General features: G+C 42.2%; 1 protein-coding gene across 1 annotated transcript; it reads right to left on the bottom strand.

The window, feature by feature from the left end:
* Positions 1-6069: 6069 nt before the first annotated feature.
* LOC126335135 (uncharacterized) lies at positions 6070-13665 on the bottom strand. Its single transcript, XM_049998094.1, has 2 exons — positions 13563-13665; positions 6070-6631 (listed from the first exon to the last, which is right to left on the bottom strand). Exons 1-2 carry the CDS (start codon positions 13609-13611, stop codon positions 6180-6182), a joined length of 501 nt encoding a protein of 166 aa, XP_049854051.1. The 5' UTR covers positions 13612-13665; the 3' UTR covers positions 6070-6179.
* Between the last annotated feature and the right edge of the window lie 6661 nt (positions 13666-20326).

The raw sequence follows: 20326 nt of genomic DNA, 5'->3' as shown, positions 1-20326 counted from the left end.
ATAGAGTGGCAAGTCGTTAATATATATTAAGAAAATAAGGGACCCAAGACTGAACCCGGTGGGACACCATTCTTGATTCCTCTCCAATCAGAGGACTCTGCTGGTTTTTGCAGACCATCTGTACTGTTAATTTCAACCTGAATTTATTATCTTGTGTACAACGTAATGTGCTGCAGCATACGTGCAAACATAACTGTCGCCAAGGAGACCTTTAAATTGTTAATGACGTGTGGAACTATTTTCGCCAGAACTGTGAATTCGCAATCCTGAAAGCTATAAGTCAAAGCACTTTAACTTTGCGATAGGCGAGTAAAAGTGCTACGCAGCAGACGATGTAAATGAAACGTGTGTGTAATGAGCGCCCTAATCATAAGCACACATTGTTGTTGAGGTAGCCCAAGACTAACCTTATTTTATTGAATTTCGTAGTGTTTCAGAGACAAAGTTTACTATTAATTTCAGGCACTAAATTAACTTTCAATTTTCCGGTTTTATTAATTCTTTTGCTAAATTAACTCAGTGTAGCGAAATTTATTACTTGTGACACAGCAACAATTACGTCTAAGCGGCCTGCGAGCAAACGAATGATACGGACGGTGATATTACTACCTGGAGAATCATATTTATTGGAAGTGTGTAACGCTGGAAAAGCATATCCTCCTATTTCCATCTATTGTAGTATAAACTTTAACTCTGCCGCGTGGAGCGCGGCTCGGACTAGAGCGTTCTTATTGGGCAGGCATAGGTCGAAGCTGACCACTGACTCAGTGCTGGTGACACAGCACTGTTTCAAGGCCACTTGGTGGGTGGGTGGTGTTCCTAGCTATTCTGTCAAGAGCTTTTGGAGAATGCGATGTCATCCAAGGAGCTAAGTCTGGACTCCAACCACTTGATGACAACGTCAGGGAATGGTGGTCCAGTTGAACCGCGTCCATGCTCTATCAGGACCGAATGTCAGTTGGACCTATTGGGTGATGCTGACTGACAGTGATGGCTGCACCATGGGTCGGTGATTGAGCAACTATGCTTCTTTGGACCCCTCGGCAGTTGGCCGCTTGCTTAACAGCATATGCCAAAACATTAACCTTTGTCAGCTGGGCAGGCGCTATACGCCCCTGGATTCAGTATGATGTCGTGTAGATGTCACACGTATTATGTAGTCCCTTTGTAATAATGCTTAAGTTGTGTCCCAAGTTTCGGTAACACTGCTGTTTGCTGAACAGCGACCGTACCTCTGTGGTTTGCGCTTACACGTGTCACAATCCTGAAGTAACTCCCTGCAACAATCTGTGGCGGTTAGGCGGTCATTAGGTGGTGGACCTGCAACACCTGCTTAGCAATATATCTGCTGAGCGATCGTAAGTATTTCTCCATCACACTTACAGTGCCATGAAAAACCTGTGTGGAGGCGCTCAATAAGTAACGCAACACATTTTTTCATTTAGCCAATTTCAGTTGAAAGAAAAGGGGAATTTGTTGTAAGACATCGTGGAATATTCACATTTCAGACTCTATAATTTCATAAAGTACCGGTAGGTGGTGGCGTTGTACGTAGCTTTCGAACTGGACTCTGCAACGGAGGTGAGTTTCTAAGAGAAAGCTGTCACTGACTTACTTTTGGCGGAAAAAAAGACAATCGCCAATATTAGTAGGCGCTTGTAGAATGTTTACGGGGGCCTGGAAACGAACAAAAGCCCGTTGAGTCGTTGGGCCAGGCGTCTCTCATCATCGCAACAAGGTCGCACAAATGTGTCCCATCACTCCCGTACCGGCCAGGTGCACGGCGGATAACAAAAACCTCGCTACTCCGCTGGACTTCTCTGTTGGTAGTACTGACACTCATCCACCGTCGCTGCCTTACCGACCGGATCTCTCATCTTCAGACTTCCATCCGTTTGGCCCAATGAAGGAGGTATTGCGCCGGGAGCAGTGCATGGATGATTGGGAGGTTACAGATGCAGCAAGACGTTGGCTCCAACGACGACCAATAGACTGGTAGTATGCGGGCTTACAGGCCCTCCCAGTAAGGTGCCGTAAGGTCGTAGCATTGACAGGAATTATGTTGAAAAATTATATTTTCTATCCAGAAGAGTGAGGAATAATACAGAGTGTAGGAATCCTGAATAAAATCGACCTGGCTTCAGAAAGAAAGGTGTTGCATTAATTACTGAACGCTCATTCGTAACTAACTTCCATTTGGAAACTACGCGACGTCAACGCAATAGTTACCTTGTTTTATTAGTGGTGTGCTTAATTATTTCGTCGTCCTACTAGGATCACAGAATAATTATATTCAGATAGCATTTGCAAGATTCGAATAGTGATTTATTGGACTGATAAATCTCATGGATGGCAAATGTACAGAGGACATTGTGTTACTTACAATCATACCTCCTATATGTGAGTTCTGTTGGTATTTTGTGCTGGCTTACTTTGTTCCTTAAGTAAAATGCAGTGTATATTTTAACTATATAGTACGATATTCATCTATAAAGAGTTTGTGCAACTGATTTTTTATCTAATATACACGTCGTTATAGGAATTCCTGTCCTGGGTCAGTTTCCCGGAAAATGTGTGGCAGGAGGTTTATGGGATATTCATGTGCTAAAATTTGTGGCTGCCATTTTGGTTGAGAATTCTGGCAAGAGCTAACCAGTGTTTACAATTCACATATTAAAGAACCTCATGTTACAGTCATTGTGGTTTTCAGTCTGAAAAGTAATTTAATTCTACTTTTCACGTTAATCTATTCTATACACGGTTTTTCATCTCATGCATAACTATTGCAACCTATATCAATTTGTACGTGTTTACTGTAGTCAGACCGTGCCTAACTCTAAAATTTTTCCCCTTCCTCACACATTTCCATCCATTACCACACTGATGATTCCTTGATGGCTCAGAATGTGTCCTATCAGTTGATCTCTTCTTATATTCAAATTGTGCCACGAGTTCCTTTCTCGCCAATTCTATCCAGTACCTTTTTGTTAGTTATCTTTTCAACCCATCTGATCTTCAGCATTCTTCTGTAGCACCACATTTTAAAAGTTCCTCTTCTCATATTCGCTGAACTCGTTCACGTTGAACTTCATTAGAAGCCAACATTCTAGACAAATAACTTCAGGAAAGACTTCTTAACACTTAAACTCATTTTCGATGTTAGCAAAATTGTCTGTTTCAGAAACGCTTTTAATAAATTCCTCTATTTCAGAAACGATTTTACTGTTCCTGTCAGTATACCTTTGTATCTCCCATACTTAGCCATCATGAGTGATTTTATTACCCAAATAACAACACTTACTGGTTAATTTTAGTATTTCATTTCCTGGTCGCATACCCTTAGCATCGTTTTATTTAATGCGACTACATTCCATTAAGCATGTTTTACTTTTGTTGCTATGAAATTCATAACGTATTTTCAAGGCACTGTCCATTCCCTTCAGCTGACCTTCCAGTTTATTTGCTCTCCCTGAAAGTGTAATAATGTCTTCGACATACCTCAAAGTCTTTATTTTTTCTCCCTGAACCATAATTGCATTTTATAATTCCTCCTTGGTTTCCCTTACTGATTATATTTATAGACTGAATAACAGCAGTGTCTAACTCCCTTCGCAATTTCTACTTCACTCTCATACATTTTCCGTCTTATAACTACAGCGTGGCTTCTCTACAAGTTGTACATGACCTTTCCCTGCATTTGATCCATGTTACGCTCAGAATTATAAAAAGTGTTGTAAGTAGGCTGTTTATGTTTTTTTTATTGGTAATGCCACTTAGCACTCTGTATGAAAATCACTGACTGTGCTGTGTGCAGTCTGTGGCTGGTTTGGATTGCTGGAATTTGCTATTGTAGTGTTGGGTAGTTGGCTGTTAACAGCTCGTAGCGTTGCGCAGTTGGAGGTGAGCCGCCAGCAGTGGTGGATGTAGGGAGAGAGATGGCGGAGTTTTGAGACCAGATGATCTGGACTTGTGTCCATCAGAGACAGTAAATTTGTAAGACTGGATGTCATGAAATGATATATATATATATATATATATATATATATATATATATATATATATATATATATATATATATATATATATTGACACCGGTGTGTCAGACCCACCATACTTGCTCCGGACACTGCGAGAGGGCTGTACAAGCAATGATCACACGCACGGCACAGCGGACACACCAGGAACCGCGCTGTTGGCCGTCGAATGGCGCTAGCTGCGCAGCATTTGTGCACCGCCGCCGTCAGTGTCAGCCAGTTTACCGTGGCGTACGGAGCTCCATCGCAGTCTTTAACACTGGTAGCATGCCGCGACAGCGTGGACGTGAACCGTATGTGCAGTTGACGGACTTTGAGCGAGGGCGTATAGTGGGCATGCGGGAGGCCGGGTGGACGTACCGCCGAATTGCTCAACACGTGGGGCGTGAGGTCTCCACAGTACATCTTGTTGTCGCCAGTGGTCGGCGGAAGGTGCACGTGCCCGTCGACCTGGGACCGGACCGCAGCGACGCACGGATGCACGCCAAGACCGTAGGATCCTACGCAGTGCCGTAGGGGACCGCACCGCCACTTCCCTGCAAATTAGGGACACTGTTGCTCCTGGGGTATCGGCGAGGACCATTCGCAACCGTCTCCATGAAGCTGGGCTACGGTCCCGCACACCGTTAGGCCGTCTTCCGCTCACGCCCCAACATCGTGCAGCCCGCCTCCAGTGGTGTCGCGACAGGCGTGAATGGAGGGACGAATGGAGACGTGTCGTCTTCAGCGATGAGAGTCGCTTCTGCCTTGGTGCCAATGATGGTCGTATGCGTGTTTGGCGCCGTGCAGGTGAGCGCCACAATCAGGACTGCATACGACCGAGGCACACAGGGCCAACACCCGGCATCATGGTGTGGGGAGCGATCTCCTACACTGGCCGTACACCTCTGGTGATCGTCGAGGGGACACTGAATAGTGCACGGTACATGCAAACCGTCATCGAACCCATCGTTCTACCATTCCTAGACCGGCAAGGGAACTTGCTGTTCCAACAGGACAATGCACGTCCGCATGTATCCCGTGCCACCCAACGTGCTCTAGAAGGTGTAAGTCAACTACCCTGGCCAGCAAGATCTCCGGATCCGTCCCCCATTGAGCATGTTTAGGACTGGATGAAGCGTCGTCTCACGCGGTCTGCACTTCCAGCACGAACGCTGGTCCAACTGAGGCGCCAGGTGGAAATGGCATGGCAAGCCGTTCCACAGGACTACATCCAGCATCTCTACGATCGTCTCCATGGGAGAGTAGCAGCCTGCATTGCTGCGAAAGGTGGATATACACTGTACTAGTGCCGACATTGTGCATGCTCTGTTGCCTGTGTCTATGTGCCTGTGGTTGTGTCAGTGTGATCATGTGATGTATCTGACTTCACGGTGTTCTTATTTCGATTTCCAGGAGTATATATATATATGGTGACTTTTGAACACTATTAAGGTAAATATATTGTTTGATCTCTACCAAAATCTTTCATTTGCTAACTGTGCCTATCAGTAGTTAGTGCCTTGAATAGTTAGAATCTTTTATTTAGCTGGCAGTAGTGGCGCTCGCTGTACTGCAGTAATTCGACTAACGAAGATTTTTCTGAGGTAAGTGATTCATGAAAGGTACAGGTTAATGTTAATCAGGGCCATTATTTATAGTGATTATTGAAAGTCAGATTGCGTTGCGCTAAAAATATTGTGTGTCAGTTTAGTGTTGATCAGAATAAGTAAAGAGAGAAATGTCTAAGTACGTTCAGTTCCGCTCAGCTGTTTGAAAATCAAATAACGTAAGGGGCTTACCAGCACAGTCATTCATAATTTTTCTAAGGGGACGTTTCAGTGTATTCCATTCAACATTCTTAAATGCTTTCTGTAAATTTACAAGTTCTGTAAATGTAGATCTCATCTCCATCTTGTTACATAATATATGTTCCATTTTTATTTGTGAAGATATTATAAAAGCCATATATTTCGGGATTCTCCATAGCGTTAATGGGTTGTGTATTGAGTATCAGACAGGGGATTTAGTAGATGAAAAGAAATTTTCACCAAAGTTTCAAGTAAAAAACAAAGAATTGTAGATAGTTTATTAAGATTCTGTGTCACTTCAAACAAGTTGAGGTATATAATTAACAACTGTTACGTCACAAATGATTTCGTAGTCTCATGCCCTCTCGTAGTCAATACCCAGTATAAAGGCGTTGTAGCTTGTCTTGTAAGGACCAGCAGAGATGTCGATATATGAGTATCCGGGGTACGTGTAGCTGCCTCCGTACGAGATTTCGAACAGGTAATATTTGGACGGATCGGTCTTGTAGCTGATAGGCACCCTGAGGAGCTGGAGAGGCTCGGCTACTTCCGAGTAGGTGGCTGTGGCCACGACCTTCCAGTCGGACGCGCCATACGGAGTCTCGCTCATGGTGATCCTGATGTCCTGCTGCTCCGGGCCTATCTCCAGAGTGGCGTAGTTGCGCACGTGGCTGCTGAGGTAGAGCGCGTTCACCTGGTAGGCGCCCGTGTAGTTGTGTGGGGTGTTGAAGGCGCCCATGCAGCACTTCATCTCGCCCTGGTAGTCGGCCGGGTCTTGGAACAGCACCGTGATCTTCGGGTACGAAGCTGGAAACACATCACGTCAGCATTAAGTGGCATTCGGTCACTACTTTGTAATATTTTTATCTTGTGTGCCTCAATTTGCGAACATTCACTTGAGGTGTCTAATATGTACCTGTATTAGTTTAGGTGAATGTTATGAATACATGCAAAGCTTAGTCTCGAGTTTATTGTACTGATTACGAGATTAGGTGAAATCGGAATAACTATGGAGAACATCTATTTCATCGTTTTCATTCGTCTGTCTCATACCATGAGCTTCTGCTAAGAAGTTATAAATCTACCTCACGTTTTACTGAGGTACGAGGACGCACTGAACAGTAACACCTCGGAATTTTTATTTGGAAACTGTTAAAGCTTTTTAATGCAACAGACTTTATTGACATTCTACATCTTTATTCTCCATGTCTACGTAATTAATCATCAGTATAGTCACCCTGGCGGCGAACGCTTTTTTCCCAAAGAGAAGCCAGTTTGTTGATACCTTCACTGTAGAACATGAGACCGAAGTCTTTAGCGTCAGTGCTGATATCTAAAACATTATCGGTGTTATTGCGGCGTCAATTCGGGATAAAATCTCGAGCTTTCGACAATAGGCTCCATTTTCATCGTCAGGAGCAACATACGGTCTTTGGTACGCCACCGCTTTCGTGGGAACGTAAACACTGCAGGGAATGTCTCTGCTGCTTCTCTGCATCGAGCGCTTGTTTCCATGCACCGCTCAGATAATATTCACTATCACGGTTAATGTTCTTCTCGCTCATTATTATTTCAACAGCCCCTTTAATAGCAGAATCCAGTATGTGGAGGCATGGGACGATGACGATGGAGGCTATCGTCGAAAGCTCGAGATTTTATCTCGAACTGACGCTGCAAGAAAACTGAGAATGTTCTACATTTCACTGTAGAATGTTAGACGTCATTGATGGAGCCACAACCTAGTCTCTGCTTGCACCACTTCAGCGATGTCAAAGTGAAGTCCTCGAAGGTGTTGTTTAAGCTTTTGAAGCAGATGAATATCGTTTAGGGTCAAGTCGGGACTGTAAGGAAGGTGAACGAGGACAGTGAACCCAAGACGTGAGATTGTTGTCGCAGCGCTCGTGTGTGCCCTGACATTGTCATGCGGTGTTAACGAACTCTTCGAATTCGCTTACAGTTTTCTGAATTGTTTTTCAAGCACCAGGAAGTTACATACTACATTCCGGACCCCTCTAGCGGCAGAGGGTTGGTTCTTAAGTCAGTGAAAAAGAGATATCGACCGACTAGTATGGATGACACGTAACATCTCAACCGATACTGAGAACAGAATAAAAAGAAAATCGGAGGCAACACTTTTCAGCACGCCCAAGTATGTGTGACAGATTGTTAAGCGAACGCGCTGATAGCAGAAGGAAATCAGTAGGTAATGAGTTTTAAGGGCGAAAAATATCTATAAATAGCTAGTTGTGGGAAAGAAAACTATCTAGTGTTCTAATTAAAACGTGGAACGAAATATTCTGATCAATTATTTGGTATTCATCACTCTATTTATGATGTGTCTACACCTTCGTACTTCTTCATGCTACAAACGTTATCAGACGGTAGGAATTATTTTTGCTCCCCTTTCTGTTCAGTTCACTGATGACTCACCAGAAAGCAATCAGCTTTATATTTCTTCATTTACTCTTCTTTCTCAAATATTTTATCACATTACTTAATCGATATGTATTGGCTGGTTTCTACGTCCGGTTTACCATTTTCTATCGGAATATCCGTTCTGAGAATCTAGGAGCAGCTGTTCATGTTACTGATGACATTGTCATTCAAAACACCTATCAAAAATCGGGTGATATTCCTTTCAAATGTAGATATTCTATGGTACCCTTATGTACTACCCCTAAATCTCCAAAACATATTCATGTAATGCAATTGTATTTCATGATGATCTATTATTGACAATATCTGCCCAGTTATATTACTATCCTACATCGTATTCCGGTCGCAAGAAGTCAGTTGACAAATGATGGTAGGCGGAGAACATAGTCATTGTAAAATCCCTGCTGTAGATTTTGTATGGAGTGTCGAAACTTCAGCAATTTAAGAACAGAGTAACGAACAGCAGGAATTCTCCAGACGTTGGCGAACATACTCACATATGCACTCCTCGCTACAAGCGCGTCACTGGTCTTTCGTCGGCCGACGTTCAACGAGATTCAGAACTGCTTTAGTACTCCTTAGCCACAACCACGGCTACTTGGAGGTACATCAACACTGCGTCAACGGGCCGGCCGGAGTGGCCGAGCGTTTCTAGGCGCTTACAGTCAGGAACCACGCGACCTCTACGGTCGCAGGTTCGAATTCTGCCTCGGGATGTGTGTGATGTCCTTATGTTAGTTAGGTTTAAGTAGTTCTAAGTTCTAGGGGACTGACGACCTCAGCAGTTAAGTCTCATAGTGTTCAGAGCCATTTGACCCATTTGAACTGCGTCAACGTTATAGCTCTGAGTCCAAGACGCTTCAGATATTAATAAGATATGTGGCACGATACAATCTTTCGGAGGATACTGAATTTGCCTGTACTTTTTCATGACTGTACGTTCTAACGATGGGTCGTGTGAAGTGCTGGACTTGTCAGACGACATCTTATCGAAACGGGAAACGCAGATTTCCAGGTTCGAATCCGAGTCAGATACACAATTGTAATCGGCCCACACTCCACAGAAAACTAAGAAAATGAGTCCATAAGTTTAAGCAAACGCTATCAGCAATACAATGAGAATCATCTTAATTATTCAAGGAACTCCTCGACAGAATAGAAGGAGTGACCCATGAGGAAACTCTTCAGTTTCGATTTGAAAGCGCGTGGGTTACTGCAAAGATTTTTTAATTCGAGTGGCAGCTTATTGAAAATGGATGCAGCAGTATACTCCACACCTTTTTGCACAAGAGTTAAGGAAGTTCGATCCAAATGGAGGTTTGATTTCTGCCGAGCAGTGAAAGCTGCTTATTGTTGGAAATAAACTAATATTGGTAACAAGAAACGACAATAAGGAATATACATATTGAGAGGCCAATGTAAAAATACCCAGACTCGTGAAAAGAGGTCGACAAAAGGTTCGTGAACTCACACCACTTATTGCCCGAACCGCCCGTTTCTGAGTCAAAAAATCCTTCTAGAATGGGAAGAGTTACCCCAAAACATAACACCATACGACATAAGTGAATGAAAATAAGCAAAGTAGACTAATTTGCATGCCGATATATCACTCACTTTCGATACCGTTCGAATAATGAAAATGGCAGAATTAGGTCTTTGAACAAGATCCTGAACATGGGTTTTCCACGACAGCTTACTATCTATCTGAACACCTAGGAATTTGAACTGTTCAGTTTCACTAATCATATTCCCGTTCTGTGAGATTAAAACGTCAGGTTTTGTTGACTTGTGTGTTAGAAACTGTAAAAACTGAGTCTTACTGTGATTTAACGTTTATTTTCTACATGCCATGAACTGAGTTCATGTACTGCTCTACTTCAAACCAAGTCAATGTTGCACACAACATCCTTTACTACCAAGATAGTGTCATCAGCAAACAGAAATATTTTAGGGTTACCCATAATACTAGAGGGAATATTACTTATATAAATAAGGAACAGGAGCGGCCCCAACACTGATCCCTGGGGCACCCCCCCACTTGACAGTACCCCACTCAGAACCCACATCACAGCTGTTATCAACATTGTGAATAATGACCTTTTGCTGCCTGTTGCTAAAGTAAGAGGTGAACCAACTGTGAGCTACTCCCCTTATTCCGTAATGGTCCGAAACATTTTGTTTATCCCATCCAGTACCTCACAAAGAGAATATAGCATTTTCAGTTGTCAAACGACTTCTAAAGCCGAACTGTACATTTGATAGCAAATGGTGTGATATAAAATGATCAATTAACCTTACATACACAGCCTTTTCGATAACTTTTGCAAACACTGATGGCATAGAAATAGGTCTAAAAGTATCTACATTATCCCTTTCTCTCTTTATATAAAGCGGCTTTACTACTGAGTACTTTAATCGCTCTGACCATTCCTCAAGGAAAAATTACAAATATGGCAAAATACAGGGCTAACATGTGCAACACAGTACTTTAATATTCTACTAGACACTCCATCATAACCATGAGAGTCCTTAGTCTTCAGTGATTTGATTATTGTCTCAATCTCCGTCTTGTCTGTATCACAGAGGAGTATTTCAGACGTCAATCTCGGAAAGGCATTTGCTAAGAAATTTATATCATTTCCTGTAGATACTAAATTTTTATTTAATTCACCAGCAATTCTCAGAAAATGGTTGTTCAATACTGTACATATATCTAATTTATCAGTAAAAGAAATATTATTACTGCAAACTGACTTTATATCGTCAACCTTGTGCTGCTGACCAGACACTTCCTTCACAACTGACCATATGGCTTTAATTTTATCCTGTGAATTAGCTATTCTATTTGCATACCACATACTTTTTGCCTTGCTAATAACACTTTTAAGCACCTTACAATACTGTTTGTAATGGGATACTGTAGCTTGATTGTGACTACTAACATTTTGATATAATTCCCGCTTTGTTCTACATGATATCCTTATCCCACTAGTCAGCCAACTGGGCTGTCCATTACTGCTAGTAACCCGTTTAGAATGCTCTAATGGAAAGCAACTCTCAAAGAGCATGAGAAATGTGTTGTCGAAAGCATTGTATTTATCATATATATTATCGGCACTATAAACATCTTGCCACTCTTGTTCCTTGACAAGTTTTGAAAAACTCTCTATTGCTGTTGGATTAACTTTCCTACGTAGTTTGTAATTAAATACGACATTGGTTAGAGTACAAAAACTTTTTAGTGTTAAAATGGTCTGAAAGGCCATTCACCCTTTTGCTAACAGAATGCCCATCTAGTAATGAAGAATGAATAAAAATATTGTCTATGACTGTGCTACTGTTCCCCTGCACCCTAGTTGGAAAAAACACAGTTTGCATCAGATCTACCAACATCCTTTTTCTTGCACAATCATCTACAAAATTAATATTGAAGTCACCACATAGTACTACTTTCTGGTACTTCCTACAAAGCGAATCAAGAACCCTCTCTAGCTTAAGCAAAAATGCTTTGAAGTCGGAGTTAGGGGACCTATAAACAACAGCAATTAGAAGTATAGTTTCACTAAATTCAACAAATGCTGCACAACTTTCAAATATCTGTTCAGTGCAGTGTCGTGATACGTCGATGAACTCTAATGAAATACTGTTTTTTATGTACAGAGCCACTCCCCCACCCCGCAAGGAACTCCTTGAGAAACAGCCAGCTAATCTGTAGCCTGGTAAAGGAATCCTCTGAATTATCAAATTATTTGAGTGGTGCTCTGATATACCAATAATTTCAGAGTTAACATCTATTAGCAGTTCACTAACTTTATCTCTAATACCTCTTATATTTTGATGAAATGTGCTAATTCTTTCTCTACTTGGAAACATTACATCCTCTGGAGGTGAGCCCTTAGTTAGAGGTCCTTCCTTTAAGCAGGTATACCTATCAGCTGACTTCAGTCTAAAAAAGGTGCACCTCTAACACCAACTACTACAGGAAGTTTTGCATGAGAGATACCACTACCACCACCACCACCACCCAATTCACTGTCACCTATAAGCTTAGCCAGCCTCCCCTTCCCATACCTATTGAGGTGCAGGCCATGCCTAGTGAAACCCCATCTACTGATAGACCCAACTGGCACCACTGAGATGTGATCCATGCCCTCCGCCGTCACTGCCCTCCCCAGTCCCAAATTAACGCGCCTAACAGCCGAATTAAGGTGAGGCCGATCATGACGCTGAAACAGTTGCACGAAATGCACATTAGTACCACCAGTTTGAGTAGCTACCTTAATCAAGTCACCACTGACATCATATTCCTCGTCCTATCGAGACTGTTCCCTGCTCCACCCACTATCACTACCTGATCCTCTTTCGTAAAATTCTTACATAACTCCCCTATGCTTTCAGTCACCTGAGCCAACCCTGCACTAGGCTTCACAATGCTGGTGACCTGGTACTCACTCCCCAACACTTTCTGCAACTGAAAGACTTGCACCAGGCGACTGGTGTAGTTTGCTGACCAGGTTTCGAGAGTGTGCGTTTCTGGATGAGGTATCGAATATATTGCTTTCCCCTACTTATGTCTCCCGAGGAGATCACGAATGTAAAATTAGAGAGATTCGAGCGTTCACGGAGGCTTTCCGGCAGTCGTTCTTCCCGCGAAGCATAGGCGACTGGAACAGGAAAGCGAGGTAATGACAGTGGCACGTAGAGTGCCCTCCCCCATACAACGTTGGGTGGCTTGCGGAGTATAAATGTAGATGTAGATATCAGTTACAGCGTTTGATGATATCAGAGATATTGTCCGCCTCCATAGCTGAGCGGTTAGAGCAGCAGAGTCCGACGCAAGGGGCCTGTGTTCGATTCCCGGCCAGGTTGAAGATTTTCTGCGCTCGAGGGCCGGGTGTTGTCATGCCCTATCATCATCATTTCATCCTCATCCACTTGCACCAGGCGACCGGTCTACCCACACGACGAAGGTGCCGGAGATGTTAGTAAAAAACCTGGTAGGAACTGTGACACCTATGTCTTTGAAGTCAGACACTCATTGCTTTGTGAATCACCCATTAGTGAAGTTAATGTCCTGGTCATACGAATATAAGTTTTGTTTCGCTGCGGTTAACAAGAGTTTGTTGGGCAGGACCTTGCTGTCAGTCAGTTAGTTACAAGCGTTGGAAGACATCTCATATCCACATACGAAAAAACGTCTCCAGTTTGTCAGTAATTGAGACCTTTACAGGAAATTCCTTGATATATTTCGCCATTGCACAAAGATTATTATGTCTGTTCAGAATGAAAACAACATACTTACCACTGGCGATGGCTGCAAGCAGCAGAAGAGACACAGCTTGTTTGAGCATGGTTATCGCGTTTCTCTGTCGGCAGTCCTCAAGGAAGGAATCTGATGGCGCCTGGGTCCCTGCCACAACTTTATATAGACGACAGCACTCATCTATGACGCCACAGGGAGCATTAGTTATCAGAAATCTGATTATGATGAATCACGCACTGCGCAGATGGAAAGTTTCCTCTCTGTCACAACTTGAAAGGCAGTGATAGACAGGGTATCAAGGACTTAGAAGCTATTCAGATAATTGGTAACTTATCTGCCACATCCTGTCTTTATATCACATAACGAAAGCTTAGACACTGCAGGAGTGGGACAGTTTTGTTTTATATTTGTAAATGAGATGCTTTAACTCATCATGAATTAGCGAGTCTTTAGCAACTCCGCGAAGTTTGTTAGATCGTTGCACCCGACGCGTTTAATAACGCGATTAACGGAGAGTCCAGGATGGGATTAAAACAATGTGGAAAGGTTAGTTTGATACCATACAGAGGACGTGTTGATCTCAGATAGGCACTGTGAAAAAGAATACCAAAATATTGAAGATTTCGGACAAAGTCTTTCTTCTGATGTAGAAACTAGCACATATTTACACAAGCACAACACACACAGATATGGCCACTGTCTCAGGGATTGAGGGGGGGGGGGGGCGACTGTCAGTGAGAAATTCATTCTCTTTGCTGAATTTGTTGCACACTTCTCGTAATTCGGTGTTTTTTCTGTTCCCATATCAAAGGGTATTGCTTGTACCTGTGGGGAGACCGCATTACGACATTTTGTGTGCATTGGTACCCAGGGAATAGAAGCCAGATGCCTTTGTAATGACCACTGTTGAAAGACGCTGGAAGTGTAAGTTTAGAACATTGTAACAGGACTGAGAACTGCAAGATGCGAAAATTTTACCAATTTGCATATAAATTTCCATTGGAAACAGGACTCGAAGAACAGGTTTGTTAAAACTAGACGAAACGAATTTTTCAGCAATCAACCCACTGCATTGCCATTGTCGCAGGATCTAAGGGGCTGTCCATCTCGTTTGCTGTTGGACATATTACTTGTTCTGTGGCATTATGACCACTGGATATGACAGCAGCTCCAGTATTCCGGTGCATTTTATTTTCTGGATTACATGCAATCTGCAGGATTTCAACCGTACCAGGACTGTAACTACATTCTGATTATGTGTGACATGCACGGGCAAAAAACAAGCCCACGAGCAGATCAGATGTCCATATTAAGTACGATGGGTTTGAACGGGAGACTAAATGGGAGTTTGATGACTGTTAAAAAGGTATTTGCTATAAAATTCCCACCTGGACTCGTGTGAAATGGGCAGTGGGTGAGTTGTCACATAGTTGCTTTGGAGGTTAGTAACTAAGAACAGTACAAGGGTATGTACAACATGTTACCCGTCAAGTCTGAACTCTGAATGATCGTGTTTGTGCGGTTTTGATTTCTTTTGACGTGACTACGAATGTAGAATAATTTGCCCTCAGTTTTTGTGGAACACATGTCTGTACTCAGTTTTTCGGATAGGCTGAACTTGGATAATTTTGTGAAGTGTCTGTCACTTATGCATGCTCTCAATATACATAGTAACAGTGATTAGCCATCAAGATCACAACAGGGCTTTGGGCAATACAACGGCAGTTGTTTTTAATGTAATTATTATATTAGACATTTTCACAATAAATAAATGAACCTTTAGCATTACTTGATGCTCGAGATAATTTCCTATCCACTAAGAGGAAGTGCTCAACACCAATGCAAATTCTCTGACAAATAAGGACACAGTATAGTTGTGGAAAGGTAAATGCAAGACCCTCTATCGTAACCCCAGGGTAGGGGGGTAGGCAGACGTACAGGAAAAGTAAGGAGGGCCGAGCAACGCGTTACTGCCTCCTTCTTCAGAGTCTTCGGAGGATGCAGTAGAACAATATTGTTGTATAAATGAAGCGTGATTATTTTCTAAATTACTGCATGTTTCTGTGTCATTTTACGTATCTAACATTATTTTGAAAATAATCCATAGACAGAACACTTCCACCTACTGCTGACCTCAACAGAAAAGACTGTTTCCAAATAACTCATCATTGTGAAAAATGCAGAATGTATAGTAAGTGAATAAGAAAATAGTGCAGGAGATGAGATCAGAAAGTGACTTCCAGAAAAGATATCATCACGTAACTGACACGAAATACAGTACATGCAGTTGCTTAATGTTCAGTATCGCAAAATTATCCGTATTTAAATTGTAGAATAACAATAAATGAAAAGCGTTCTTCGAAGTGTTTGGTTCAGGGCAGTGGCGGATCTAAAATTTTTGATCCCCTAGGCATATCGTAACACATGCACACCCTCCAAAAACATGCTTTCAATAATAACTACATAATTTTTAAATGACAATGAATGTTATTTATTTGCCACACGACCAGTTTCGGGCTTGCGCCCATCCTCAGATGTTTATACATTCGTGTACATGTTTACATTGCTGGAGGTCACTGTTGACTAAACAAATGCAAGTGGAACAACTGTAAGTGGCAAGGCAGCATTTGTCGAAAATTTATCTGTACCTAAGTAAAGATGAAGCATCATTATTATAGTGACGCAATGGTGAGTTTTTTCACTTAATTGCACACTTATTATCATTTTCACGTCCATATTTCAGTTTTATAAAGTTTAGCTGCATATTTCACTATTACGGTGTACACTCGTGAAATACACTGTGCTTACATACAAATATGTAGGTTATGGTTAAAGAACATAAACGTAGGAAGTGTAAAGATTTTGCTCATACAGAAACATGTAGGTTGTGGTTAAAGAACTTAGCGACAGGAAGAGCAAGGGTGTAGCACATATAGAAACTTAAAAAGCTATTATTGACTGCGAAGATGATGTAAGCGTGCGTGAGTAGCTCGAGCACGTTACCTTCAAAGATCATAACAGCTGGAATACAATGGAGTTTCTGTATCAGATCCACGTGAATAGCGCCCTACAGGCGTCATGCCCCCCACTGAAGTCACAGTTCAAAATGGTGGTGGTGAGATATTACAAATCCAAATAGCGGAACTAGCCCAGTTATGGTTTCAACCCCCGCGATGTCACAACTGAAGATGGTGGAACTAGCCCAGTTGTTCAAAATTTTAAAAATCCAAATGACGGAACTAGCCCAGTTATTGTTCGCAACCCCCGCGATATCAAAATTCAAGATGGCGGAATTAACCCAGTTGTTCAAAATTATCCGAGAGCTGCACTGGACAGTGAGAAAACTTCACTTGTTGTACCATAATTGGTGCATGAAACAATGAAACTCCCAAATAAAATATTTCCATATCTAAATTGTTTGTGTTATTGTACTACAAAATCTACGTGATAGCTAAAATAATGTCTCAGCTATTGGGAGGTGCAATTTGTGTCTAACGTACGGCTTAAGATACACATGATGCATTAAAGTTAACTGTGGACTTCGTAATTAAGAGCAAAAACGATATTTACAGGTTTAAACTCTCTATATTATTGTTCTATACTAGTGCAAAACACAAATGGCTAAGATAACATGCTAAGCAGGCAAAACAGTAACATTTAACACTTCATCTTATGTAAATCTAGATAAGTCTGAGTTACAAAAACTGCAACATTAAAAAATACACGTGGTTCAGTTAGTGGCGCTAATAATCTAACTTACATATTAACATACACCTGCTCTCGGCCAAAGTTTCATTCTGTACCCCACTTTCCAAAGCATAATGACCTTCAAACTAGGCGTTTCCACATCTAAATTACCTTAATTACTTATTCAACTACATGTGTCTTGCTTATCATTCTAATTTACAATATAAAATTCAGTTGGCAACGACTGAAGTTCGATATCTGTATAATATTTTTAAGGCACAATGGACTCTCAAGTTAAGTATTTACACATCTAAATAATTTGTATTACTTACGTAAATACACCAATCTCATTTGTAGGCTAACGTACAGGTTAAAGTATACTTAATGATGACTGAAATTGAATAACTGTACCCTATTTTGCAAGGCACAATGGATCCTCAAATTAAATCCTTCCATGTTTAACTTGCCTATATTATAAAAATACACTTTTCTGGCAATATTGATGTAATTTGAACGTTAGCTACACTTGTGTCTTTGTACCATACCTTAAAGAAGCCAAAATGGTGTCTATTATTTACCAGGAATACACAAATATAAGTGATTTAACAGTACAAACATACATGGCACTGTTGACTTAAGTTACAAGTTAAAGTGCACTTAGTGTTGACAGACGTACGCTACCACACAGATAAGATAACAAACTGAACAGTAATTTCAACGTCCTACTTTTTCACACATCCTGTAATCTGAGGTTGTTGTTCCCTGCAACAACTAACTACAAATAATTTTAACAACCTTCCCCCAATGAAGTGTATCTGTTGAATACTGATACTACTGAGTAACAATGGTCAGTTGATATGGTAATTGTCATGTTGATTATCGTTACCAGAAATACATGCTGGAAACTATTGGGGTAATGAGGGCCAGATGACATGATGACTGCCATCACACCAGACGCTGTAACTCCATTACCCCGAACGCATGGTGGATAGTATTAGCGGTAATGAAGGTCAGTTGACATGGTGACAGCCATTACCTCGATCATGATGAATTGCATTACAAATGTTCGAAAACCATGGTGACAGTTTATGTGTCATAACCTGACAGCGGGTGCAGCTACTACATCTTAAATAGTGTTCGAAAACCACAAGCTGACACCACAGACCACTTTGCATAGTCATGACGTCACTTTCGGTTATGCCTCCTGAATTTAGAACAAGTCTCTGAAACTTCGCTGACGGAGCATACACGTGTGGTGAGAAGGGAACGGAAGGACTGGGATTGTGGTGACATCAGTTACTGTGCAAAGTAGCCAGTGGAAGATGAGCCGTTGGTTTGGCAGATTGTATTTATTATCGATGAAGAGTTCTGTTCATTGTTATTTGTATTCCTATAGGTTACAATTTTATGTGAAATAAACTTACGTATTGATAATTGTCGAGTTTGCAGTTTGTATGGGAGTTATTAGTTGTCATTATACTACTCACAGGGGTGACTTCGGTGGGATTTTTTCTTTTAGCGATAATGATCGATGCGACATCGTCAGAGACTGAAGTTAAATTGGAGCAGACCATCTTGGCAGCTACGCTACAAAATCCAGCTGAAGTGTTAATCCTCCAACAGTGTCGTCTGTGCTGGAGAATGAGGAATCGATTGTGCCCATACAGTAGTGTCTTAACCACCCCAATGTGTCTCACATGATTCTGATCACTAGACCTAACATTTTTGGCCAATGGGAACCACTACTACAGTTCACGGCAGCAATTTTTTGGTTCCATACTTCAAAAATTTCCAGTGCTTACCTACCTGGCGTCCACTCACGGGAAGTGGACATTATCTGCAGCTCACCTGGCCAACCCCTTGTAGCTGACTCCTGTCAGCACAAGTAAGATTCGAAGAGCTTTTGAAAGCATTTATTGTGATTATATTTGAAAATTCCCCACTACGCAAGGTGTGCAAAAAGACGGCTCCTGGCCATTATACACTGATTACAGCCCATACAATTCCCGGTTGTTACCTTGTGCTGCAACAGATTTACTTCAGCAGTGTCTCATGCTTTGGTGTGTAGTGTGATTGATCGTGTTAAGGCATTTTTGGAAATTCCAGTAGCACTAGAGGACGTTCAGAAAACCGACTTAATAACGCCTTTTGGACTTTCCTGTACAGATGTATGCATTTGGGATTAAGGAACACCGTGCAGACGTGGCAGCTTTTTGCGCATGAAGTGTTGCGTAGGTTGCCATGTCTCATCTGCTAAATGGATGATAACCTCGTATTTTCGCCTACAGTTGAGGAGCATATGACTCACCTGTGGAAACTTTATGAGTGCGTTTAGTAGTAATGCATAGTTATTAAAAGTAAGTTGCTTCTTTCAACATGTAACGAATCGTGGATTGCCGTGGCACTGTAGACAAGTGGAATTATAGCCCAATTGAAAACTGATGTGCGTCATATTTCAAGCAGAAACAACAGAGTCGCAAATTAACTGTCGCCAAATAGCGCCGTCGTAGAGACGGGGCCGTGGACTGAGACAGCGGCCGAGCAAGAAGCGGGGACAGTAAGATGGAAATGTGTACCTAGGTCCTCCCGTTGGGTAGACGGGTCGCCTGGTGTACGTCTTTTGAGTTGACGCCATTTAGGCGACTTGCGTGTCGATGGGGATGAGATGATGATGATAAGACAACACCCGTCCCTGAGCGAAGAAAAAGCTCCGGCCCAGCCGGGAATCTAAACGGACCCTTAGCATAGCATTCCGTCGCGCTGACCACTCAATCATCAAGGTGGACAGCGGGTGCAGTGCCGAATGACTCGCTCCAAAGTGAACACAGAGCCCTGCTGCTGCGGCTATTTGAGGCCCATATTGTACCACCGAGTACGACGACCGCACATTCCCACAGAATTTCGGCACGTAGTTTTCCGAGCATAAAATAACGTGGCTCATGCGGGCATCTGGACAACAGCAAGATTAGTGGAAGCATAGTGATGTGGACAGGAATCTAGACGGACTACCGAATGTGGACGGGCCCCTTCTTCAACTGCCAGCGCACCAAAATCTGCCGGCATGCCTTTCCACCGGCTGCGCATTTTCCAATTCTGAAAGCAAGATTTTCGCACAT

Source organism: Schistocerca gregaria, chromosome 2 (assembly GCF_023897955.1).
Source record: "Schistocerca gregaria isolate iqSchGreg1 chromosome 2, iqSchGreg1.2, whole genome shotgun sequence".
NCBI lineage: Eukaryota > Metazoa > Arthropoda > Insecta > Orthoptera > Acrididae > Schistocerca > Schistocerca gregaria.
The sequence above is the reverse complement of the archived record's forward strand: the minus strand, read 5'-3'. Positions and strand labels throughout refer to the sequence as shown.